Source organism: Lissotriton vulgaris, chromosome 12 (genome assembly GCF_964263255.1).
Source record: "Lissotriton vulgaris chromosome 12, aLisVul1.2, whole genome shotgun sequence".
NCBI classification, from domain to species: Eukaryota; Metazoa; Chordata; class Amphibia; order Caudata; family Salamandridae; genus Lissotriton; species Lissotriton vulgaris.
The window spans coordinates 569,388,296-569,415,852 of record NC_141700.1 but is presented as its reverse complement, the minus strand read 5'-3'; the positions used below and the strand labels follow the sequence as shown (position 1 = coordinate 569,415,852).

At 45.9% G+C, this 27,557-nt stretch overlaps 1 protein-coding gene across 1 annotated transcript in view; it reads left to right on the top strand.

Moving 5' to 3' along the window:
* The window catches only part of TSTD1 (thiosulfate sulfurtransferase like domain containing 1), a 61,978-nt gene that overhangs the window by 26,070 nt on the left and 8,351 nt on the right, over nt 1-27,557 (top strand). Inside the window, exon 2 of the mRNA XM_086945399.1 lies at nt 25,867-25,983. Within this exon, the coding sequence (XP_086801525.1) occupies nt 25,867-25,983 (117 nt within the window). The remainder of the gene's footprint in view (nt 1-25,866; nt 25,984-27,557) is intronic.

Sequence of the window (27,557 nt, the reverse complement as noted above, 5' to 3'; positions counted from 1 at the left end):
TCTTTTTTCAACATTTCCGCCTGTATTTTTCCATATTTATTTTTTGGCCATCTTATTGGAATTTATCCATATTTATTTTGTGTTTTGTGAATAAATGGAGTTGTATAATGGTATATGTCCTCATTTATTTAACGGAACAACATTCCCCCATATGTTGATGCCTGTCGCATTATCGAAAATTAAGAAGCCACATATAACAAAATTACTAAGCACTATAGCCACAGGTTAATATTAGCATTATATCCAAATGTATGTTAACATATAATAGTATTTTGGAATATTCCATCCTCTCTTTTAACTTCCCATGCTATCTATCTGTTCGGCTGCTGGCCTGGAATTCATGAAGGACAGAGTCTCATTCACAAGAAGCACCATTTTCTGTATTTTTCCACTTTAAAAAATACAGGCCGGAAACAAAAAATTTTCTGTCGGAAACAGAAAACCGGGAGCCTTAACTATAAGGTAGATTCTAAACATGGACATTAATTATACGAATTGCATAGCTACTTACATTTTACAAGTGTCCCACTTAATTTCTCACTAAGTTAATTTCACATGGGCGAATGCTGGTCAGATGTGCTTTGAGACTTCCAAAATAGAAAATACTGCTCTGGTCAACGAGTGTACGATTGAGGGCCCAATTCTTCTTCAACATGAAATGTTGAATTTGATTATAAATATTTTGCGACACTGTAATGATCAGTTCTAAGAGGTGTGTCTAGTTAAGTCCATCGTTTTTTTTGGAGTAAATTCGAGATTATTCTGAAAGAACTTTTTTCCCTTCATTCTCTAGTATGTACGCACAAACCACAGAGCGCAAATTCATGATATTCGATTGATGCCCGATGCAAAACGTCCATCTGTTATATGTACTGACACAACCCTTATTTACTCCAGATTCCAAGGGGCCGATAACGATGGCGGGCGCAGCTGCAAAAGGGACCGCCCGCCATAGGTGCGGCAGTCCCGCCATACCAATTAGGATGCACCTGCCACACTGGCGGGTGCATCCTGTATTTTAACATTGCAGCGGTGGCAGCCCCCGCCACAATGTTAAAATACATGTTGTGCTTTTGTAAGTACAACGTGACAGGCACCGTGCGGTACCTGCCACCTTGTACATGCAAATGCAGGGGGGTACCATAGGTACCCCACACATGCAGCACCCATCCCCGACCTCCCCGGGGGAGGCATTCTCCGCCTGTCTTTTTGCGGCGGGATCGCCGCCATAGCCCCACTGTACCGTGTCCCGCAAGGTGGGCGGAAAAGGACCGCCTTGCAGGACCACGGCGGACGGTCTTTCCGTCCGCCACTGTACCATTCCCATTCCCACCGCCATCCTAATTTGGCGGTGGGAACATTCAGGTCGATGGCAGGCGGTCCGCCACCACCGGGCCGGCGGTCCTCACCACCGCCCGGCGGTGGCGGACTTCCCGCCATCGTAATCGGCTCCTATATGCGGTCAGACCAAAAATGCAAACTGTAGTGAGACAGAGCTGCCAGTTTTAAACCTATGCAGCCAGCATTGAACCCACTGAGCTATCAGATTAGCTCCTAATTATGCAATATAGTGCAGGAAACAGCGTTTCTGCCGTATCGTGCATAATAAAGCTCCAAAACTTGAATAAAGGCTGCATGAATATCCTGATGTACAGCAATCGGTGTGTTAGGTGTTAGTGCTTGAATTAAGAGCGTTTCACCTTCTATTTTGGTCACCGATCTTTGGCTACTTGCCCAGTTGAGTGAGCATGCGCGGGAGTAGGCCGAAGCACAGGGCACTGTTTATTTTCTAAACAATGCGAATATTTACTAAAAGTATGAAGTAAGTTTTCCTTCCACTGTATTGACACAACCAGTTTCCCCTGGCTCCTTTTCTGAGTATTTCTATGGTGTTCATGATTGTGTACCATTTTAGTAGAGAGCTTAACCTCTGTCATGCAGAGGCTCACCTTTGGTCGGGCCTAGTATGTTGGCCAATAAAAGTTCCATTCACCGAAATCTCAAGTTTTCTTAGCGACAGATTTGGTAATGTTTCGGAGGTTTCTTTGAAGTCTGGGATGGTTATTTTTTTTTACAGAATAAAACTCAAATCCAGGGAATAAAATCCTGGTCCAGATGAGCTCCTCTGCGTGGCTTCGTGGAATTTGAGAGTTTTCTACTCTGAGGCTTGTAGGGCCATACTTGTGGAATTTGAGAGTTTTCTACTCTGAGGCTTGTAGGGCCATACTTGTGGAATTTGAGAGTTTTGTATGCTGAGGCTTGTAGGGCCATACTTGTGGAATTTGAGTTTTCTACTCTGAGGCTTGTATGGCCATACCTGTGGAATTTGAGAGTTTTCTATTTTGAGGCTTGTAGGGCCATACTTGTGGAATTTGAGAGTTTTGTACGCTGAGGCTTGTAGGGCCATACATGTGGAATTTGAGAGTTTTGTATGCTGAGGCTTGTAGGGCCATACTTGTGGAATTTGAGAGTTTTCTATTCTGAGGCTTGCAGGGCCGGACATGCGGAATTTGAGAGTTTTCTATTCTGAGGCTTGTAAGGCCGTACGTGTGGAATTGGAGAGTTTTGTACGCTGAGGCTTATAGGGCCATACTTGTGGAATTTGAGAGTTTTGTACTCTGAGGCTTGTAGGGCCATACATATGGAATTTGAGATTTTTGTACGCTGAGGCTTGTAGGGCCATACATGTGGAATTTGAGAGCTTTCTATTCTGAGGCTTGTAGGTCCGGACATGTGGAATTTGAGAGTTTTGTTTGCTGAGGCTTGTAGGGCCAGACATGTGTAATTTGAGAGTATTGTATGCTGAGGATTGTAGGGCCATACATGTGTTTGGGAAGAATAACAGTCAGTCCAAAGTGTTGCTATTTGCAAAGCCGGAACTAGTTGAAGGCGATTGCCAATGGCATGGAGCCAGTTGTCAGCTAAGTTCCTGTCCTTGGGGGTTCAGATCAGGCATTTGTGGTGTTAGTTTCTGTGGCGACTGGAGGCGCTTTAAAGAACCAGACAATACCCACTCTTCTTAGCAGTGGCCCTTATTATGAGTGACCTCTTAGTTCAGAAGGTGGTGTAACCACAATTAAAGCCACATGCAGAATTCTATTTTTTTCTACTTTCACAGAGAGGTTCAACTGCTGAAAACTTTTTTTTTCCCAAAGGCTTGGGGAGAATGTGGAATTACCAGTGGAACTAGATTAGAATTACCACTCCCTCTTACTCCCTCTGTCCCAACAAGGTCGGACAAGGACAGAAAATAGGCACTGGCATTAAAATAAAAGAGGCTTCCATTGTTAATTAGAAAGCTAAAAAACAGTGGCCCATGTTTGCAAATTGGGGCAGTTTTGAGCTTGTAAAGATGTGCTGTACAAGTGTTTTGCAAGGTATGGAAGGATGCATGGATTTGAGCTTGTTGCAAGTAATGTTTGTTTTAATATCAGGGAAATCGACTGTAAAAACCTGCCCAGCAGAACTTAAGCGGGCCCACAAACAGCCAATAAATGGCCCACATGCTGATCGGTCAGACCAGACCATCGGGCACTGCTTGAGTGCCCACAGGTGAGTGCCCACAGGCCAGTCCGACCCTAGGCCCCGTTCCTCATTTATGAGAGGGTCAGGGGGTCCAGCTCATAACGGGCTGGATAGCCCACAACCCTAGTGTTACCCCTACCTCAGTATCGGTAAATGTGTGGGCGGCAAAAACGTAGCTAATTTTGTGGACCACTCACGAATGCCCTTATGAAGAGTGGCTCAGATTTCTTGGTGTTACCAATATCGGTGGCATCAGTAACTCCGGGTGGGGGGCAAATCCAACCCCTTTCAAGTTAGACATGAGGCTCCACCTAGAAATGAGGATCTATATAATGAATTCGTAATTCTGCTCTCAATTTCACCCAGTAATTCCTCATTCCTCTCTTGGTTTTCAACCCTACATTTCGGCGGCTTGTAGATGGACGAGCAACCGACAGGGACAGCAGAGGCCTACCCCGAGCCAGAGGTCTGCCTCCTTCTTCCACCCACCTTTTTCATCCCTCATGCACTTTCTTTCCGTTTCCTGGCCAATTCCTACCAGATTCTTCCTCCGACATCCATCATGGTCCCACCTTCTCTTTCCTGCCTCCTTCATCAACCCTTCCGCTTAACCCTACTCCAGCCACCTTCTGTTCCCTGCTCTGTTTGTCCTATGCATCCTGTGCATCATCCTGATCTCCGAACACCCAATGGACTGGTCGCCCCGGCTTGCCACTCTGCACATTGACCGTCTGGCATAGTCTGTCAGTGGAGGGATCTGCTAGAAAGCCTCCCTCCATTTGGGTGAGCTTCTGGTGGCACTTTTGTAAATCTGCTCCTTGTTCTTCCTTCACTGTTTACTTTTTGTTTGAAGAGTGGATATGTTTGAATTACACAGGCTAAGATCCAAGATAACTAATACATCATTGGGCGTCAAGGGCCTTATGAAGAATGTGTTGGATGTTGGACATCTGCTAAAAAGTGGTGGTTGTCCCATCCAACCTGTTTAAGGTGTACGAAACCCTTCGCACACAAATGTGTGAATACCAGACCTCTGCCGCTCTGTAACAGATGTGCCGTATCAGCAGAACTCTAAACCAGGCTGTAAGTAAGTCAACATATGGGTCAGCCATAGTAGTAATGTGTGACCAATTGCATTAAGGTGTCTGATTGAAAAGGTATTTTTTAACTCGCTTGGTGCTCATTAATCAGGACCCTGATCTACCAGAGTGACTCTTACCCAAGGCTTGCGATAGCTGAATGGTACTGTGCCTCGTGCCCCATGTGAGGCTTCTTCAGCCTCACCCCAAACAAGCATTGAGAAACCAATTCTTTTATGTTTTGTAGAGTGAAAAGGTTTATAGCAAACTCCACAATCGCAAATAGTACACGTCCCCCTTGGACACGGTTCTCCGGCGCGGAGCGCCCTATGGCCAGTAGCTCTTGCATGTATCTTTTATCGATCAATTTTGCATTATGGATCTCAGCCTTGGTTGGATCTGATATTGGATGTACGTTGTTACACCGCATGCTTTTACCACGCATGCTTTGCAACGCAGGTTTTTCAACGCAAGTCGTTATAACGACTTGCGTTGGGGGGTGCTGGATAGTGAATAGTTTAATTTACTATTCCAACTCCAGTCCCCGTCGATAGTAGGAAAGGTGTTGGAGAGTAAATTAAACTATTACCTATCCTAGAGCCCCCCCAGCGCAATTCGTTGTAATGACTTGCGTTGAAAAACCTGTGTTGTAAAGGCACTGCGTGGTAAAAGTTGCGTCATAAAGGATGATATTTCTTGCAGGCTTTGTGTCCCTGCTGTACTGCAACAGAAAAAGTGTGGATGTGCCTTTCATCTCTGATAAACGCTAATATTCGCCATCATTTTTTATTTGACATTGAGGGGCCCCCCTCAACTGGGGAGATACCACAACCTGTATTGGCCTCAATTATGCTGTTGTTTGATCTGAATGTATGACATTACAACAAAAACTATTACAACGCATAGCTTTACAATGCGCTCAATATAAAGCAGCTTCCATTACAACGCATGCCATTACAACGCAAGCCTTTACAACGCATATTGTATTACAACGAAAATTACTAATCTAATACCGCCGGGTGCTTACCTTAGGGAAGGCGCTGGTCAGTGAGAGATATGCGTTGTAATCCCATGCGTTACAATGGCATGGTTGTAATGGATCCTGCGTTGTGTTGATCGCATTGTAAAGGCACTGCGTTGGAATGCCTGCGTTGGAATGGATGTTTCCCGTTTGATCGATATGTCTGTTCTTTCTGGTCATGTGTAAAGCGCTCTGATACCCTCTCGGGTCAGGGTCGCACTATATAAACCTTTTTAATAAATCACCATGCAGAGCACTTCCCTTCGAGCTCTGTCATCTCCCACATGGTTGGGTGCTGGCGGGTGACTGAGCAGAGCACTGTATGCTCCAGGCGGTGATATTGGTGATCACGCAACACTGGCTATGTGAAGCAGCCAGACTTTAGGTTTGAATGCATTTATACCACATGGAATCACTGTCCCACGTGTACGCCAGTGGTCATCATACATGACATGGAAACACTTCCCATATAGGATCAAAACAAAACATCCTTCCAACCACACACCCTAGGCAGAGTTGTGTGCTACTCATGTAGACAAGCGCTTCAGCTTATACCGGATAGTATGCGCTATGTAAATGCTGTAATACAGTTTTAGGTGCCTTGACCATCACAAATCTGTCTGGCTGCCTCCTGCTTTCCTTAGGTGCTCTGAGCCTGGACTCAAGGCTGACTAACAACTTAGGGGCTGTTAGACACTGACATCCTGTCACCCCTTCCACTCATTTCAACACCTTGGCTGCACAGGATATTCCTCTGCTGTGCTGGGCCATAATGATAATGGGTGTGGTCATGACGAGCTCAGCTCGTCATGAGGACACTCGCACCGTGCCTCATGACGAGCTGAGCTCGTCATGAGCACCGAAGGGGTTAAGGCTCCCTCAGGTGATAGAGAGCTTAGATTTTCATTTTGGATGTTTCGATCTGACAGATACCTAACCATTGGTAGGCCCTTGGTGGCAGATGTTTCGGCACCTTGAGCCTTGGCGCATGCCACTTCATCGGGGCGTATCCATACAGAAAATAGTGCACCTCAGAGGCAAGGTTCAAGGAACAATATTTGCTTTAGTTAGTATTTTTTTTTTTTAGGTCTGGTGTTAGCCAAAACGTTCTGTTCTCTTTACATAAATTCTAGGTTTAATATACTTATTTATAGGGGTTTTTACGCAGTCTCCTTCGTCCATTGGTCTGCTATTGTGCCATTCGGTGGCATTTTGAGCCTCATCGCTTTTGCAGAGTAAGTAGGAGTTGTCGCTGGACCTCATGGTATAGTAAGCTGTATCCCGCCAAAATGTGCCTCAGGTTTATGCTGTTCTATACGGTCTGCTGCTTTGCGGACAGAGCATCTCTGAACGCCCTTGCTGAATATCAGGGTAGTGCTGAGGGGTGGGAGATAAGGGCGGCTAAGTTAACCAAAGTCAGTGAAGGAGACAGAGAAAAAAATTAAAGATTTGAAAAAGGATGGAGAGAAGCAAATAGTGAGCTGGAGATGGAAATGAAAGAAAATGGGTAGAAGGAAATTGGAAAGGAGGAAAGCGAGAAGGAAGACCGGAAGAAATGGTGAAAGGAAAGATGGAAAAGGTAGGGTGGAAGAAAGGGATGGTAAAAAAACAATGAAGGAAGGGTTCACGGATTAAGGCTGAAGGGACGGATGACTGGGTGGAATAATGGATGTAGTTGGATGAATGGAGGGATGTTTGAGCAGAATGGCCATTGAATGAAATGGTGGATTGAATGACAAAAGAAAATGGTGGCTGGGTGGGTGAAAGGATGAATGGATCAAACTTGGAACAGATGGTTGGATAGATCATATGGGAAATGGATCAACAGAGGGGTGAAAGAAAGGATGGATGGATGGATGAAATGACGGACAAGAGGGGTATATTGAATTGCCAGATATATAGATACAAGTGTGAACAAAACTATTCTAAGGAGGGTTGGACTTGCTTGCCTCACCCACTAGGCATCATCTAAGGGTTGGTTTAAAGCGAGTGGAGCTGCAATTATCTGGCTACCCCCTTGATGTCATCCACTTTTTCTTCCATCCACTAAAGCACACATTGAGGGTAAATTAATCGACCCACTTCAGCTATTGGTTGTTTTTACTGTGAGTGCTGCCATACTCCCCTCTCACAAGGAGCACATCCGCACATTAAGTAGTTCCTCTAAGTGTCATGGACGACTATGGCAAAGTGTGCTTCTTGGCAGTTGTTCTGTTTGCGTGCTTTTTCGATTGCCATAATAAGGAAGTATTGCAAAATCCATGAAAAAACACAAAAAGTTCATAGCCAAAAAAGGCTGGTAGCCAACACCGGCCCTCATGACTTTGCCAATGCTTGTTCCATTTTGTTTGGCAAGGGCCTGGCAGCTCCATAGATACTGCTCCGTCCTGTTTGTATGCTTTGGTGTGCCCATGATTGTACTAAAACTCCTGTTAGCACCAAGATCAAAAGGACGACTCTAGTAATAATCGGGAATCTAAATATTGCTGCCTTCTTGATTTTGCCCCTGGTAAAGCCTGGTGCAAACCATACTGGTAAAAGAGAGAGAATTGGAGTTTGCACAGGTCATAATGGCAGAATAAGTAATAGTTACGTCATCTCCCATTCCACGGGCCAAAAGTCATAAAGATGCAATAATTTGTACACCTGGTGATGTGTGTGCCAGACAAAAGGCGCGGCCCGCCATCTCTGTATTTCTCACCTGTGCAGTGTGCATCAGGGATTGCTCAATGCTTGTCACGGGAGTGTGTGGGTCCATTGACCCTGTAATTACCCACACCCTGGTTCATGACAACATGACAACATGGTAACACGGATTCCTTGACAACCCCAAGCCCTGCAGTCATGGTCGTTCTAATACCGCAGCATATACACGTCAGTAATAGTTACACTGCTCTGAAAGACTATACTCTCAGCAGTTTCTGTAATCTGACCTGTACTCTTGGCTATAAAGATCTGTGCTGTGCTTAATTTGAGTCGGTGATTGCAGGTGGCGCCCACTGCACTTTGTTTTTTGGGGGACCATCACTTATTTTTCTTCAACAGACTTTGATCCAGAGCAAGAGGGTAAAAAAAGACAAGCACTGGCGTTGCCAATAGGTCTCGCAGTAGGAAAGTTGGAGCTATTGGTTTTGTAAATGACAAAGCACTTTAGGTTTTTAAAATGAAAACAAAAATAAAAGGCATTATTTGCAATTGTAATAGCTCCAACTTTCCAAATGCGAAACCTATTGGCAAGTGCTTGTTTCCACGTTAGTAGGAGCTGTAAACACTGGTGGTCCCGTGTGGGGTGGGGGGGGGGGCAGGTCCTTACTAGCTCAGCTCATTAAAACCCAGGTGAGAGGAGGGAGCGTACAGCACTGGTGAGAGGAGGGAGCATACAGCACGGGTGAGAGGAGGGAGCGTACAGCACAGGTGAGAGGAGGGAGCGTACAGCACGGGTGAGAGGCTCGTGAGGGGGTGCTGGCCCAATCTACCAAAGGTGGCTAACAATGAGCGAGTCTGCTGCCCGGGGTGTTGTCGTGTGCTTTGGGCGAGTAGAGTGGCTTTGAAAAAAGTATTCAGTAGACAGAAGTGCACAGGTCCCGAGGACTCACACGTCACGCGCACATAGGTAAAAATGTCTCACCAGCGGGTAAACTACTCGAGCAATGAAAGTCACCCAGATTCATCGGACGGATAATCGTTTACGGAGAAGTGTCTGCGTGTGCTTTTGAATCTGTCTTTGTGTATTGTGATAATGTGTTGTGGATTGTGTCTGTAGTCTTAACTTCAGAAGTGGTGCTCGGCCAAACCACCAAAACACAGCTCAACTATCAGACATATGCATAATCCACACCAAGTTACACAATTTACTTACATGAGCACATGAACATGCATTTCTCTTTACAATACACATTTACAAATCTAGGTTTCACGTAATGTCCTTGAATTGCCTGTTTGTGTATTCCTTTGTGTGTCTATGTGTGCGCCAATGTGTCTGCGTACATAAGTTTGAATGTCAGGGTGTATTTGTGCGTGATTGTGTGTGTGGGCAAATCGATTTTTCTGTATGCGTGTTTGTATTGCATCTTTCTGTTTGTGCGTCCATGTGTGTCTGCGTACTTACGTTTGCATGTATTGTGGGTGTGGCAGAGTGTATTTGTGCGCGAATGTGTGTGCGAGCGAGTCTATTTTTCTTTACCTCTATACGTGCCTGTATGTGTGTCTTTCTGGATGTGCGTCAGTGTGTGTCCGAGAACTTAAGTCTGAATGTTTGTGTGTGTGTGTTTGCCAGTGTGTATTTGTGCGTGTGGGCAAGTTTATTTTTCTGTGTGTGTTTTATTCGTGGTTGTATTGCATATGTGTGTGTGCATTTGTGCTCCCGTGCGTGTCAGCATACTTAAGTTTGAATGTATTTGTGTGTGAGTCAGGGTGTATTTGTGTGTGACTGTGCGTGTGGGCAGTCTTTGTTTCTGTACCTGTTTGCGTCTCTGTATTGTCTTTCTGTGTGTCTATGTGTGGCAGTGAGTGTGAGAGTACTTTTAAATTTGACTGTATATGTATGCCTGTCTGTCTGTGCGCGTGCGCTTGTATGTAAATGAATGGAACAAAGTATATCTCAGTTTTTGGGATGGGATTCCCTAAGGTCTCCACGTTGTAACCTTAAACAGCGCACACAACAAACCAACATTTCCATGTGCATCGTAAACTGTTGCCTCTATAAAACCCGAAGTGCTGGTTTTCCTGCGTGTTTTTTTCACGCACTAGAGTGAGTTGATGTCAGTGTGGAAGTTCCCGTATTTTTTGAACGGCTCCATCGTCGTGCAAGTGAGGCGCAAATTTATAAAGCACACGGAGAACGCGCGCTCCTTACTACACAAAATACTACTTAAATTCACCGACCAGTCCAAGCAGGGCAACATTTGCAGTGGTAGCTGGTAGGGAACGGTGGAGGCAGGGCGGGGGAATGTGACGTCAGGGAAACTGATACAGGAGGGAAGCCGGATGGGGGCGGGAGAGCCTGGTGGGGGGGCGTGAATGCGCGAGGGGAGGCGTGTGAGAGTACTTTTAAATTTGACTGTATATGTATGCCTGTCTGTCTGTGCGCGCGCGCTTGTATGTAAATGAATGGAACTAAGTATATCCCAGTTATTTGGGATGGGATTCCCTAAGGTCGCCACGTTGTAACGTTAAACAGCGCACACAACAAACCAACATTTCTGTTATGAATAGTCCTCAGGATCGTTTTGTTGAAAGGTAAGCCCACCTCTGAATCTAGCCAACACCTGGATAGCCGTTACAGCACAGAGTGTTGACAGGATTGAGTGAGGGGAAAAATAAGGAATATCAAGGAAGGAAAGGATGGGGACAGCAGGGAGGGAGATCTGAAAGACACAAACAAACACAGGCATAAGACTAAATCCCTACACAGTAAATGGGTAGCTTCTATGACTGTTACTATGAGGTTTCATACCTGTAAAAGAAAGGATAAAGCCTTGAGGATGTGAAGAGGTACGTAGGGTTGGATATGATGTAACTATATAAGACTCCACTAAACCTCACAGGGGTAGAGTGTAATCCACACCTCCTAATCCCCTGTTAATAGAAAAGCCAAAAGAACGAGTTACACATCTGTACATATATATATGATCCGTGATACCCTTTCACACACAGTGTTTGTTATGTCTCTCAAAACTCCTCTGGAAATTCCAAAGGTGGAATTCACAACTAATACCTCTTAGCTGGGTTCCAGTTATAGTCATATGTACAACAAAGAAAAAGAGCACCCCAAAAGGAGTAACTATCCAATGTTCGATAGTACAACTGAAATCACCGCCGTTGGCCGACAATACCAACCGGGACAAATCCAAAGTAAATCCCCAAAGCAAAACACCAGAACTAATCAAGGTCTCCACAAATGCCTATACAGCCGGAGGTGGTTAGGAAATAAACCACCGCTGATAAGGAACACACAGCGTCGCGGTAAACACACTCTTACCACACCAGCAGGACAGAACTCCAAGGACGAGCAAACTACGGGTCCGGAATCACCGACGACTTGCTCCGGCCGCCATTTCCTTTTTTATCGCATCGCGGAAGCGTGATGCGCCGCAAGGAATGCCGGGAGTTGTAGTCTTTTCCCGGAGGATGCCGGGATTTGTAGTTCGCGGTACCTCCGCGATCGTAACAATTTCCATGTGCATCGTAAACTGTTGCCTCTATAAAACCCGAAGTGCCGGTTTTCCTGCGTGTTTGTTTCACGCACTAGAGTGAGTTGATGTCAGTGTGGAAGTTCCCGTATTTTTTAAACGGCTCCATCGTCGTGCAAGTGAGGCGCAAATTTATAAAGCACACGGAGAACGCGCGCTCCTTACTACACAAAATACTACTTAAATTCACGACCAGTCCAAGCAGTGCAACATTTGCAGTGGTAGCTGGTAGGGAACGGTGGAGGCAGGGCGGGGGAATGTGACGTCAGGGAAACTGATACAGGAGGGAACTGAAAGTAAGGCCGGCCTGCGGCCGGCCATGAATAATTAGGGGAGGAGAGGCCGGGAAACTGAAAGTACGGCCGGCCTGCGGCCGGCCATGAATAATTAGGGGAGGAGAAGCCCTTTGATGTGCTGTGCTGGGCCTGAATGCGCGTGCTTGTTTGCTCACGTGATTCACGTGAACTTCAAGAAAACCGCGGCTGAAAGCCCTTGGTTTGACGAGGATTTTGCCGACATGAATTCTCGTTCCGGTCAATGCGCTTGCGCACATTGATAGGTCGCGAGACCTAAAAAACGAAAGTGGGAAAGAAGGAGAAAAGCAAAGTGATAAAGGAGGGGTGAAAGAAAACCTGAAAGAGCTAAGTGGAGACCGAGGGATTGTCTGGTGGGGGATTCAAGAGGCGTGAGGTGGGATGAAGGGTAGCAGCCTTGGTGCTCGGCCCACCGACCTTTGATAGCAGCGGCCTCAGGCCTCTGGGCCCCGCCACTTTTACAAACTAAGCCCTGGATCGGTGGAATTTGACAACCTAGCTCAGTGGGTTCGGTGGTTACCGCTGGAGCCTCGGTGCAATCTGAAGGTCACTTAAATAGGGAGTGATGGCGGTGTAACAACCCTCATCCTTTCCATATCTATTAAGAGGAGCATCCGATAACAGTGGCTACAGTCTTCGCAAAATATTCGTTTTTTAGGTCTCGCTGAGCCAGCGCATGCGCTGCTCTGCGAGACATTTAGTTTGTGGGCTTTTAAAAGTCCTACCACATGCTTTTGGCTGGCCTAGAGCGTGCTGTTACGCTCACAATGAAGAGCAGAGGCGCCATATGGCTTTCCTCTCTTGTCATGATGCACGCACACCACTCGCCAGCCTGCGTGTTTTTTTTTTTATTTACTTTTTGCGCGCGTGCACACAACTCCTGGTTGCGGCCGCACGTCTTGCTCGCGATCACTTTCGTGCGCACCATTTGCTTGTTTTCCTGTCGTTTCTAGGCACCCCCTACAGGACATGTGGTTTTTCACTCTTGGGCATTGAGAATCTGGATGGAGTTTATACCAGAGCAATTTGTGCGTAGTGACTTCTTGTTTGAAGATGGTTGTTGCCATGGAGTGAAGGGTTTCATTTACGGTTGGTTATTTCCCTTTAGGATGAAAAAATGTGCCAAACCCATAGATTGTCAAACATTTAAACGCACTAGTGGGGCAGGGCGTGTAGGAGAGAAGGATTAACCAGATGTATAGTGAATGTAAGCCGTGTGTTTCTGCTGGGAGCTCACATTTTAACGTAAACTGGATTTAAGGGCATACAGACTGAAGCAATATCCTCCTGTAACTTTGTGATCTCTGTGCCCATTAATTCCAGACGCTAAGAACAAATCACATTTTTCTCTTAAGGTAACAGCATTTTTCCGAAGCAGACACTTCCTGGATGTATGCGAAGGAAGAGGTGTGATAGCGCTCTGCTCTAAGCGGTGCTTGAGATATCCCTACCAGCTCTTAAGAACACCGAGGTCTCTCCAGTTCTTTGGAATCTGGCAGCCAGTCTTTTAAGTGCAGTTTGTTCCTCTTGCACACGCAGTAGTAGATCTCACACATATTAGCACGTCTTCTTCCATATTCGCATTCAGAGTGTTTCAGGTAAAGACTGCAAAGATGCAATCCCCTTTGGTAGCGCTTTATAGAATGCTCCAATACTTCTTGTGCACCTCCTTTTGGTTCAAGTCCACTTCACAACATTAGCTTTTTCCATCCGTTTTGGAGGGTATTTGGAGACAAAAGCCCTTAAAACTGGACTCCATACTTGCACCTGTTTTACTTGACAGATGTCCTTTTGGATTGTAATACATGGGCATGTGTGCTCTGTTTATTTACTCTCAGTAAATAGTTCTTACCACAGTTTTAAAAACAAGCATTTGCATAGCCAATAGGTCTCGACTTTGGGACCTTATAAGTGTTTAGTTATCCAGCACAATATCCTTGGTGCAACAACATTAACTGTTGCATGGCTAAACACTTATAAGGTCCCAAAGGCGAGACCTATAGGAAATGCCAATGCTTGTTTAAATGAAAGCCCAGGTCTGGAACAGCCAGAGCCCAGATGTTCCAACAAGCTCTATTGTAGTATAAAATCAATGAGGCGTTGCATAGCACAAAACCTCAGTGGCATTAGCCAAACTAATCCTTATTCGGCCATGGAAATGGTTTGAATATTTTGATCCCAATATGTCAACCCTCATTCACCCTTTATACTTACCCATTTTTACCACTCGCATGAACTCCCTCTAATAATTACACCTAACACTAGAAACTGGAGGACATACTACTGTCTCCTCAGACACAAGACAAACCCAATAACAAATGCATTTTCAAGAATAGCTACTAACCCCGAACTGTAGGTTGGGGTAGGGTGATACCTGCCATAACGCACTTCAGTGCCCCCACAGGGGTAGTAGGCACTGCATAAGTTAATTTACAATATAACTGTAAATGCCCAGTTGTCCTTTCCGCCCAGCACTTTTTCTGGAAGTCGCATACATGCTATTGAATGGTAGCATTCTTGCAGCCAAGGGGTTTGCAATTACAACTAATGTGCCCCCACCTGCTACCCTTTTACAACACAACGGGAGAGCAGCTCCAGTGCTTAATTTCAGCCAGTGGTGTCTAGTGCTCAGCACTGGTTCTTAATTGCTGGAACCAGCAGTTAATTTCCGGAACCTGCACTTATGACAGCTGCCACATCTTTGCGTAAGCCTGTAATAGCAAATGAGCAGAAAAACAGTTGTTTGTGAATTCAATACTCATTAAAAAAACTAATAACTGCCACCCAAGCCATACCTAAAGATTTTGTGTCCTCGAGCAGTCTGAATTGTCACACTTGTAGTGCGATGGTTAGTAGTTGTGTAAGTACGGTGCCATGTCTGGTGCAAACTGCAGTGGCCTAGAAGACGAGGGCCCTGCACTTATTTTTTTTTTTTTTTTAATTAAGCACATTGTTTCAGCTGATTGCTGAAACTCTGTGACAGGGTGGGACTGGCCAGTAAGGAGGTTTAGCAGTGCCCAAAAGGCTGGTCTCACATGTCAGTGTGTGGGCTGTTATTCTTTGCTTGTGGGCTGGTTTTATGGTTTAGTAACCCAGTATTTATTGTTGGTTTCTCTGATAGCACTACAAATATTGCCAGATCGAGTACAAATGCATGCACTCTCCTATACCTTACAAAACACTTGCAAAGCTTTGTCCTTCTAAGTTTAAAACTGCCCTGTTTTGTAAATGTGAGCCACTTTTTAACTATCTGATTGGGTAATGGGGCCAACTTTAATTTGTTGCCCGGACCTATTTTTTGTCCCAGTCCGACCCTGCTCTGTTATTCTGAGCAAGCGACTCTATGAGCTATATTGTTTTTTTAGTAATGCAGTGGGAGCACCATAACTTGGCATATACCTCTGTTCATGAATATGCTGGCAAAATGTAAAGTGGGCTGGCGTAATTCATGTATTTCAAAATTTTACATTAAGCTTGTTACACAAAATGGCGCCACTATGCGTCAATATGCTCCGTTCACAATAAAAATGTAGAGCGAATGGGGTGATTCGTGGGTGGAAAAATGTACTATGAATGCACATGAACTACAGCACACGAATGTCTGTTCACGGTAGTCCTGTTTAAATGTATCCTAGTGCCAACAATGACAAGAGGATGCATTTTGTGATTAAATATAACAGAATTTTAAGGAATATCATTTCTCATAATTACGCATAATTTTGTGATAATTGCGTGTATTTACATAAAAGCAAATTTTTCACACCCCTATCCACAAAGAGGTAAGATGCTACCTGAGAGATATCTCTGTTTCATTAAAGAGTGTAAGAGCTGAGTCGGTGTGAGTCGTGTAGCATCGGAGCTTTGTTCGGTAAGACCCGAGCATGCCAGTCCTGTGCAAATTTAGAGATAAATAAATTTGGGCTCTCCACCATGTCGTTCCTTGGAAATCAGAAATGTCCCCTTTAAAGAACACATCCCTGCGCTTGTGGCCAAATTGGTTGGACCACTTTTGGGGATTCAAGGGTAAAGTCATTAATTTATTCTGATTCCAAAGTATCATTGCCCTTCTCCTGCAGCACTACCTCTATGCTCTGCAGTCTCATCTGAGCACGAGGTGACGTCCAACAGCCTTATCCAATCCAGATGCTGCTCTCATGTTGCATGAGTGAAGCGGTTGGATTGGCTGGCATCAGCACTCCAAAAAGCACTGGAGGTCTCTGCTTGCTCTCCAAGGACAGCTGGGTTGGAGCGTCTGAATTGCGCATGTCGGTCTGACCGTAGCAAGGAAGCTGGCCAAACCTACATTCGCAGATCACACTAAGGGGCACTCCTCATTGCTGCCAATCACTTGGCAGCAATGACGCACTGGCCCCGCCCCTACACTTGGTTCGGCAGAGAGTTAAAAATAAAATGGCACTAAAACCATTTATTACCATTATATTTTCCACTCTTTCTGCAGGAGTGGGGGGGGGGGCGCTGCTGTAAATGGGGGCCCCTGAAGTGTGCCCACCACCCCTTGAACAGCAGATGCCTGGCCTGCCTTAAGCCCCTGATGCACATTTTTTATTTGATCGAACAATCTTGGCCTCTAGCCATCCTTCTGAATCTGGTATACGGAGCATGTTGAGAAGGTCTCTGGTTATATGGGGTACTCTAGAAACGAACCAGGACACTTCTAGACCTGCAGTGTTTCTTCACTGTTTGTTCTGCTATTATGGTGATTCAGTCCTGCCAAGTATCACGCATCATGCGTGACGCTCACGCATTTCAGTGCGGTGTTCCACATCACGGCACTGAAATGCATTGTCACGCATTTTGGGCACCTGCCAGTGCGCGCCACCAGCGGTGCCTGTGCAGGCTCTCTGCTGCTCTGGGAGACGTGCTGCTTGCTGGGCTGTCAGCTCCTAATAGTTAATTCTGCTCTCAGCTCTGTGGAGTGGCTGAGAGCGCTACAATGTACCTCACTCTGCTGCCTGCTGTGTCGGAAACAATGCGGCAAAAGTGGCTGCCTGCGGCGCCCGCCGGCGCCGCTTACAGTGATCCAGACACACACTCACAAGTGTTCCAATTAGGGGGGGGCTGCGCTCTCAGCAGTGGATACTGCCTGTCAGTCAACTGTGGCACACCATGGGGGCTGGGATTAATTATCCGGATGTGCCGGGCGACGGTAGAGTGTGCCGTCAAGTCCGGAGGAAGTCCAAGGCAGTAGGCGGCAGAAGCGACGGGGGACTCATCTGAGTCAGTGGAGTGTGGCACGAGATTCGAGGGCTGCTCTGTTTGATCATCCTTCCGAGTCGGTGAGCCTGCTGCCTGAGTCCTGGTTTTACCTCTGCTCTGTCTGAGTTTTTCCTCTAGGGCACCACTAGTTGGGTATTATCATCAAGTCGGGTCAGTGTGTGACCATTAACACACTCTGCAGTGTTCTTCACATCAGTGTTTTTTTTTGTGATTTGTGCCGGTCTGCCCGGTAACACACTGACGTCACACAGACAGACCTGTGCTGTTGACTCAGTGGCTCCTCTGCTCACACATCCTGTTTGGTCCTGGACGGTCTTTGAGAGAGACCTGCCACATGACTCAGACTCGAGGCCCAGGCCAGGGGCCCCAATCTTGTTGCTAAGCATCATTACAAGGAAAGGGGAGGAGAGGCAGCTGAGCACCAGTGATGTCACCTGCAGCCCCCACCAGCACAACAACAACAGGTGGCCAGCCGGTTGCTTTTGGTTCAGCCTGTGCCACGTGATAGAGAGGCCCTGTGATGATGCTCGCTCCAACTGCAGCATCTAGAAGAAGGGAAGAGGAGAGGCCCCACCTGCCCCACCACCAGCACACACAGATGACCAGCCCAGTTTTGCTTTCCATTCAGCCTGCCTGGCCTCTCTCTCATCCTGGTTTTTCCTGCCTCGTGGTGCCCCAGCCTGGCCTGCCCCCTCCACAGAATTGGTGCTTTGGTCAGGCCAACAGAACTTCCTCTGAACATCCGTCTCTAAGGGATGTACGTTGTTACAACGCATACCTTTACCACGCGGCCGCTACAACGCAAGTCGTTACCACGACTTGCGTTGGAGGGCGCGGATTTAGGATTTTTATAATTTTATATTCCAACACCAGTCCCCGTAACAGTAGGGAAGGTGTTGGAATATACATTTATAAAATTCCTTATCCCACAGCGCCCTCCAGCGCAAGTCGTGGTAACGACTTGCATTGTAACGGCCGCGTGGTAAAGGTACCGCGTGGTAAAAACTTTGTGGTAAAGGATGTTTACCGTCTCTAAGAGCACGTGCTCTGAGAGAGTTGAACTGGTGATGCGTTTGCCTGTGTTCTCCATCACAGTGCCACCAGACTCTCTTCTGCAACACAGTACCAGCGCCAGCTCCTCTCTACTCACCAGCCTCCGAGTCTTGTCATCTTCAACTGCATTGCCACTACAGCAGGACTTCAAAAGAATATTATTTATTTTATGCAAACGCTGTTGCATCCAGTAAGTATTTTTGTATTTACCTGTGCATGTGTCAGCATATGTACACAGAACTTTAATAAAGTACTGCTACTGAAAAACTAAACTTGTGTAATATCATGGTTATGCATTTGTTTACAGTACAGTCCGGTTACAGGAGGGAGCAATGGGGTTAGTGTCCTTCCATTTCTGGTGCTCTGCAACAGTTTCAAGAACTTCTTGGAGTTTCTTGTTGCTCAAATGGCTGTAATTTCTGATATTTAGAAGTTTCTCTCGTCCTCCTTGCATGATTTTTGCTCGCGAAAAAGTGTCACTCATAGTCGTTGAAATGTCACTCATAATTTTACTCACATTTTTAAAATGTCACACATGGCAATCTGAAACCTTGGCAGCTATGGTGATTGCCTCCTCCTTTGGATATCTCGGAGGAGGACATGTTGGGTGTGGTTTTATTACTGTGTGGTTCAGCTCCTCTTTCAGTGCCCATGGCCCCGAGCTCATACAGGGTGTTCTTGCTGTCTCACTGGTTTTTCTTAGGTGTGGTGTGCATGGACTTGGCGTGCTCAGTTGTGAGTTCAAGGTTATTCCTGTTTTAGTTCAGGAGTGATGATTGATGATTTAGGTAATTGAATGTTAACAGCTTTCTTTTTTTATCCTACAGCATTTTTAGTTGTGCTACTTCCCTTCTTTGGCTTTCAATACATGCTTTTATTTCCAACTCCATTGAGTTGTGTGTTTTGTTTCACTTCTGTTAAACCCAAATGATACATTTAGTTATATGTGGGTTGTGCTGCAAACATGGTTTGTGTCATCATTTATATTGTGCGATTTAAGAGTCAATCAGAGATTTGTGTATTGGTGCAGGTGTCATTTCATATATCCTTGATTTGTGTATTCACTCCAGGTGAAGTTAATCAGTGCTTAGTTTGGGCAGGTGGGGGCCACGGGAGCTAATTTTTGGGGACCTGCACTTATATTTCTGCAACAGAAATATACTGAAATCAAGAGAGAAAACACACAAACAAAAAATACCGGGGGAAGAGCACAGTAGCGGTTGGTCTCTAGGGCCGGACTGGGAACCTAAATCGGCCCTGGCAAACTGTTCTGCCAGCCCCCCTGTGGAGAAGGGGAAGTGCGGCCGAGCTGTTTGCTAGGGCCGGGTTCGGACAATTTTGTTACAGGGGGCCGATATTGCAGGTCCCCAGTAACAAAAATGGCCCCCTGGGGTCCAAAATCGTTCCTAACCCTTGCGGCCCACCGGGGAAACGCCCAGTGCCTGCTATGGCCAGTCCGGCCCTGTTGGTCTCACGGCAAAGTGACCGGGAAGGGTATGGGGTGGGGAGATGGATGGATGACAAAATAAACACAAAAAAAATAAATAATGTATCTGCTCCTTGCCGATCACCGCTTTGCCACTCTTCTCCTTCCTGCTGTGTGTCTGCTGAGGCTCCCAGGCTCCCCACGGCCAATCCCAGTGCTTCTGGCATGCTGGCCAGCATGAGAGAAGTGCTGGGATTGGCCGAAGTGGGCTTGTTTCCTGCTCCAAAGGGGACTGGGAGCCCTACGCCACTGTGCCTGTCATGGCATAGCCCCAACCCCAAAGAATCAGATGTGCCCAGAGGAAAATTAACATGATAATAATACTGTTTTATTATCATTTTATTTTTCCTTTCCCTCAGCAGGCCAGCAAGGGGGGGGGGGGGGGGGGGGGGGGTGAAGCTTCCCGGCCATTGTGGTGGACCACCGCTTGAAGAGCGACTTGAAAACAGTCACAAAGGGAGGAAGCAGGGTCCAGCAAGAGTGACATAAAGTGGCAGGGAGCACCTTATAGTGGATTAGAGAGGTACAGGGGGATTTAGGAATACAGTCTTGGTATTTCGCGCACATACATTGAATTGCCTCAGCCTTCTGAGCAGAGCTTTGGGCAGCAGCACACTTTCATTTACAAATTAAGTAATGGGTTACAGTCCTGGAAATCTGGAGTTATTCCCTGTTCTTATCGTTCACCTAATACTTCGTTTTCGGATTCAGAGCCTGTTGTTGGGGCCTCTGAAAAGGGGCCCTAAAATAAAAACTGTATCTGAGAAACCTCCACTGCCGATGTAACTGTGGATGCGGCCTAAGCATGTTAATTTATGATTTTTCTTGTAATAAACAAAACCCAATGGTCCTCAATAAATGACATTTTTCCCATTTAGAGATTTCATAGCATTCTCCCTCATTTTTTTTTCTCCCAATATTTAGGGCAACATATATTAACCTATTTTGCATTCACAAACGGTGCAAATCGCTAAATTTGACAGTTTGCGAATGCAAAATAGCCTTTCAAGATGTATGAACAGCTTTGGCAGTACATTTTAGCTAATTACAATTTTTTTGCGATCACTCAAAATTGTGACTACAAATAGGGAATTAGTATCAAGAAGAAGGAGTCTTGGGCTATTACTGCTCTTGTCAGAGCAGAAGGTCTACGCACGATGTGCCCAAATTACATGAAATACAAAAGGTTGTCGAGGTGTTCCTACTGAGAGGGAAGAAATTAGTGCAGTCTGTAATGCATGTGGATTACAACAGGGTAACCGAGTGGTCGCCCTGGGAATCCATTTTGTTGGATTTAATGCCCTCACACACCCTTTCAGGTGTCATGCTTCATCATTTGGGCTTGCTCCTCGTTGGGATGGCGGTGCAATACCCAACGGGCAACACCTCATAGAGGGGCTCTTTGGCGGAGATCTTTTTCCAACTGCCGTGTAAATGAAGTGCGGGTATGGGGCCAGGATTCAGGGTTCCAGCGGCGATGGGTAGGTGCTTATGAATGAAGCTCAGGCTAACATCAACATTGTGGTGGAAGATCTCCTGAAGCTTTACCCGCTGGATACTGTTGTTGTTTGATTGTTTTTAACTTTAGGTACTAACAATCGCAACTTGAAGAAGGGTAATGTAGTAATATTCGCCTGTTCAACCGCTAGGATGGTAGTTAAACTAACTTACATACACCATACCAAGTGGCAATAGTGTAGATAGTTACAGATACCTTTAGATACCTTCTAACTAGTCCCCCTGGTCCTGAAGAATCGCTCAGCAAATTGTAGATTAGCGAGAAACATGTTGACCGGACTTTAACACACTCCAGAAGAGAGTGGGAAACATCACTTTCCACTACTCTCCTCTAGGATATTGGTTTTAACTAAAGCTGTCGCCCTCCTGAATAAAATTGTCTCTGGTACCACTAGCTTTATTTTACTTCACATAGTAACCTCTACCCTGAATCCTGGCCCCATACCCGCACTTCATCTACACGGCAGTTGGAAAAAGATCTCCGCCAAAGAGCCCCTCTATGAGGTGTTGCCCGTTGGGTATTGCACCGCCGACCCAACGAGGAGCAAGCCCAAATGATGAAGCATGACACCTGAAAGGGTGTGTGAGGGCATTAAATCCAACAAAATGGATTCCCAGGGCGACCACTCGGTTACCCTGTTGTAATCCACATGCATTACAGACTGCACTAATTTCTTCCCTCTCAGGAGGAACACCTCGACAACCTTTTGTATTTCATACAAATAGGGAATCTCAATTTGTCTCTAAGCACATGTACCAAGGATTTTCTGAATGCAAACTGTGCGTTTAGGAAATGCTATTACCATTGACTCCAAGGAGTCGATGGTAACTGTGCAATTTTAGAAAATGCACAAAAAATTATTTTTTCAGAATACCATATAGGGCACACATGCCTCTCCATAGAAATGAATCGAGTAGTATTACCGAATAGGGATTACCAAATTACGTACCTATTGGTGGCAAAATGCTATTACAGGAATAGCCCGAACACTAGCAGCTGTAGTTAGTGATATTCTTTTTTTTCAGTGAAAAATGCACCACGGTTTCAAAATTGATTGAAGAATGAATTTTGTGCTAAAATAGAGCATTAAATGATGGATTTCCATTGTGCATAATTATGCATCATTTCACCAAAGTGTTGCATAATTACACCAAATCAAATTTAGCACACCTTCATATTGCATTTAATAGGTTTTCTTTTACTTACCAACATTGCTGGAAGATTTTATTGCATCCAAAATGGTAGATTCTTTGCTTTGAAAAGTAGCTATTGTTGTCTCAAGTTGGTGCTGAATTAGGAGGGAGGAGGTGCGGAAATGACTGACTCCCTCAAAAGCATTGTAAGGGTGTCACGGTGGCCGTCATGAAAGCAAGGAAAATGCCCTTCTGCATTCCTCTGTTGGGTAGTAAAATGCAGCAATAACCAGTGTGCACCGGGGTCCTCCCACCCCGGCACCTGTTCGCTGCTTCAGGTGGACACTACATACTTTGGGCCAGATTCACAAAGGGTCTACGCACTTGTGGCGAGGGTTCCAACCTCCCCCATGGACATCAGCAATGAGAAACTGCAATGCCGTGGTACCGCTCTAATTGTGGGCCCCCTACCACTACAGCGGGGAGTGTCTGCTCGTAGGGCTACAAATTAAGCTACATTTGGGAGCCTTGTGCAAAGTCAGTACAAGGACTTTAGGAGTCAGACCTTCCTATGCTGCGACTATTTAGAAACCAAATACTTTATTAAAGGATGTATACAAAAAAGTAAGATGGGAAATTTAAAAATGCTCTGTAAATGTTAACAAATTTGAAGTTGACGGCTAGCATTTTAAGTTAGTATGCTTAGCTTTACTTGCAGGAACAACATTAAACAGCAAATGGACTGTAGCACGAAAGACTGAGGGTCTCAATGGAAGGGCTGGTATGGAATCCTCACCCGCCACCCATTGGGCAAAATCATGGACAGTATTGAAAGCGGGCAGGGCAGTGGGCTTGTATGCAGTGCTTAATGTATAAAAAACGAAGTGCGAAGACCCATGCTATTACAGAGGAGTCCCCTGCAGCTGGCACCACTCGCTTATCACTGTAAACTGTAGGTTTCCGTCCTAGTTTTATCATTTGTAAGGTGCATTAAATAACTACATTCCCAACTAACAAGCTCTGCTAAAAAATACACAAACCATGCCACCCTGTGGTGCATTCTAATAAATGCATGCTGGTGTTTACAAATGCAAACGACACACACTTGATTGGCGGAAGAACAAATCAAAACATTCACCCCCAGTCAAGAGATCTGGGTTAAATCCATCATTCTTTTACTCACCATGCCACCCCAGTTTAGACCTTGCCATATGCAAATCAGTCTTGGCCTTGTGCCTCATGGGGACAGTCCAGCCCGAACTGCCAAGCCAGGTCCTCCCTGGACTGAAAACAAGCATCCTAGGACCGGTTTCGGGGTTTCCAGTGCTTAATTTGTAAAATATGAAGTCCAGGTGCTCAAATGTTTGTCAGAGGCCACACCTACTTTTCACGGACCCCACCCACTTACTCTATTGGCTCCACCCACATCCTCAACTGGCACTGCTAAAACTCAGATGTAATACCCAATCTAAATATTATGTTTCTTTTGTCTTCATTGATTGATTTTGCATGCCACAAAGTGTTATTCATACTTTTTGAAATGTCTCTCATACACACTTTCATGCTACTATAAAGAACCATCAGACAGCGAGTCTAAAACTGATCTAAAACTTATGGGCCCGGCCCTTTCGGAATCATGGACCGACCTTTATTGTTGAGTTCCAAGATATTAAAACAAACATTGCCTGCATTAAGCAGCATGATGTCACTTCCGGGAGGGCAGCAGGGTATTTAGGTGGGCACCACACCTGAATATTCCTTTTTTTTTTGTGGCCAGCAGCAGAGGGCGATGGGGCCGCTAAAAATGAGAACCTCAGGCCATAAGGGGCAATGAGAAGAATGCAGCGGTGACCCCTTCATCCCGGAAGGTACAGTTGGTGTCCTGACAGCTGGGGTTGGCCTTAACTCGCTCCATGGTGGCACGGGTGCAGCAACCATTAAGATCATTGGGCCGCAGCCCCAATGTGAAATATACAGCACCGGATGAATAATAAGGTGGCAATGTAATGCCTGGTGACTGGTCCACGATGGGTGTCAGCGGTTGGTCCTAAACGGTGCTGCACTCGTATGATCACCTGTACCTTAACCTTACGTGTGTACTGCATAACAGAATATGAATAAACTTGCAACAGTTTTCCCACAAAAAATGTGTGTGGTCTGTTTTTGTTGATGATGCAATTGTATTTTGTCACAAATGTATGTGAGTAGGCATGTCAGAGGACAGAGGGGCTAGGGGTGGAAACGCTAAGGCACTGAGTCAAGATGTCTACGGGAGGACTAGAAGTTTATTCTGTAGCCTGTGAGAAGTGTTTGGTGTTAGCAAGGGTGAGGAAAGCTAGACCCTTAAAATGAGAGTAATGTTTTCTAGAGGGAGGGTGGATTTAGAGTTCATTTGTTATTACACTGTTAGGCAGGGTTTTAAGTGGGATGAGAAAACTGTGGGGGGGCATTTCTCAGGGGGCGTGGCCATTGTAATTAACCACTTGGATGCTATGGTGCTTCTGGTGCCACAATGTAATTTCCATTGAAATCAATGGAAACTCCATGACGAGTTACCCTTGTCATTAGCGGCGAAGAGGTTAAGGGTGTGGCTTAAAAACACGTAAGCTAAAAGTTTGTGCTTACTAGCATAGTGTGCCACCCGACTGGTATATTGCTGTTTTTGTCATTGCATCCAGATATATGATACAAGTAACATCATACCTACAACAAGTCAGGACTATTGGCTTTGTCAATGGTTATTAGTTGCATAAGATAAATAAGCAGCAAGTGTGGCTTGTATACAATATTGAAACATCTTCCACATAAAACCCTTATGACACCACAACAATGTTACTGCTCCGGAGTTCCAAAAAGAGAAGAGAAATCCAGAGAGAAAATGACTCTCTTTAAAGGATTTCTCTTCCCCTACAACGCTCGAAAAAAAACGACCGCCTGCCACGGCACAAAGCAGAGCCCGATAGAGACCCATTTCGAGGCCTCCTTAAAAAAAAAACACTGGTGCTCAGATCTGGTGAGACCCGGCCCACTTAAAGCCCTGCTGTTAGGGACACCTAGACTAAACAGTTCAGCCAAGAATGCTTGCTTCCGAATAAAGCAGCCATTTTTCCTCAAAATAACCGGAGTGTCGCCCTTCCATAGGGGCTCCAGTTACCAATCACATCCCATTGTTACTACCCAAGGGTCATCGATGCAAAATCTTTGTGGGTTCACGTGTTTGGGAAATCCACCAGTTTTTCCGTTTGAAAGTTGTATACAGATTTTAATTTTTGGATTTCTTTTTCTTTTCTAATTGTTTCCCAACAAGTTAAAGTTATTTCATATGAAGATCTGAAGAAAGTGACTGGGAAAGTTCCAATTTTCGACGTGAGATCGCCGGAGGAGGTCTCCAATGGGAAAATCCCGAGCTCTGTTAATATTCCAGGTAAAGAGTCACACTTTTTTTCTTTCTTGGCGATCATTTTCCCTAGATGAGTAATCTGTGCACAATTGCATGCATTTTAATTTCAGACACTCCGTGAAACTGGAGAAGGGACTGGAACTGGGGTCTGATTGCCCATGTTTTTCATAACAGTTCGTTGCTCTGCGTTCATAAAGAAGTGTGAAGAAACTGGCTTGAGACCCAGTGTTGCACAGTTGGTTCTGTACGCTCATTGCATGATCTAAAAAAAATGTTCTACTGCTCTCCCATCATGTCTAAGCACTGTAAATAATAGTTTTTACTCCATCCAGATATGCAGACCTCAAAATTGAAGAAGTTTAAAGGTGGCCCTGGCGGGTTTGATTTTTTTTCTTTTTGAGATCTCTACAGATTTCAGTGGCGAGTGTTTAAGCCACCCCAGCATCCTCCTGGGGCGTGAAGGAAGACGGAAAGTAGTGGTTCGTTCCTTATATTGCATCTCTGAGCATTCTTAAAACTTCACACACACCTTCAACATTGTACACCCCCAGTGTCCATACCCCAGGTAAACTGTACACCCACACATATTATACCTAACTTTTTACACACAATGGATTCCATTTACCAAAGTATTTCTCTCCATAATTACAAGTTTACAGCCCAAAATACCCTTTTACACCTTCCTGGAATTCCTGGTGGGTGTAAATGCATTTACTACTGGAAATTCCCTGCCACCAGTGGGGAGAAACTTACAGTAGGAAATCTGACTCAGGGTTATGTAAGAGGGTGTTCCAGACTGAACTCAGACAAGACGGAAGTCCTCATCCTTGGACCATCACCCTCCGCCTGGTACGACTCCTGGTGGCCCCCAGCCCTGGGCACCGCCCCCAAGCCGACAGACCACGCACACAACCTGGGCTTCATCCTGGACTCCTCCCTCTCGATGACCAGACAAGTCAACGCCGTCTCCTCTTCATGCTTCCACACCCTCCGCATGTTCCGCAAGATCTTCCGATGGATCCCGATCGAAACCAGGAAGACGGTCACCCAGGCCCTCGTCACTAGCCGGCTGGACTACGGAAACACCCTCTACGCCGGAACCACAGCCAAGCTACAGAAAAGACTACAACGAATCCAGAACGCCTCCGCCCGATTCATCCTGGACATCCCTCGACGCAGCCACATCTCCAGCCACCTGAGGAACCTGCACTGGCTCCCCGTCAACAAGAGGATCACGTTCAGACTCCTCACCCACGCACACAAGTCTCTCCACAACCTGGGCCCCAAGTACCTCAACGACCGCCTGACCTTCCACACGCCCACCCGCCAGCTACGGTCCGCTAGCCTCGCCGCCGTACCACGCATCCGAAGAGCCACCGCCGGAGGCAGATCCTTCTCCTACCTAGCGGCCAAGACTTGGAACTCCCTCCCCACCCACCTTCGGCTGACCAAGGACCACCTCGCCTTCAGGAGACAACTCAAGACCTGGCTATTCGAGCAGTAGCGGCCCCCCTCCCCCAAGCGCCTTGAGACCCTCCCGGGTGAGTAGCGCGCTATACAAGTGTTTTGATTGATTGACCATGGTTTGTTGGGAAGTA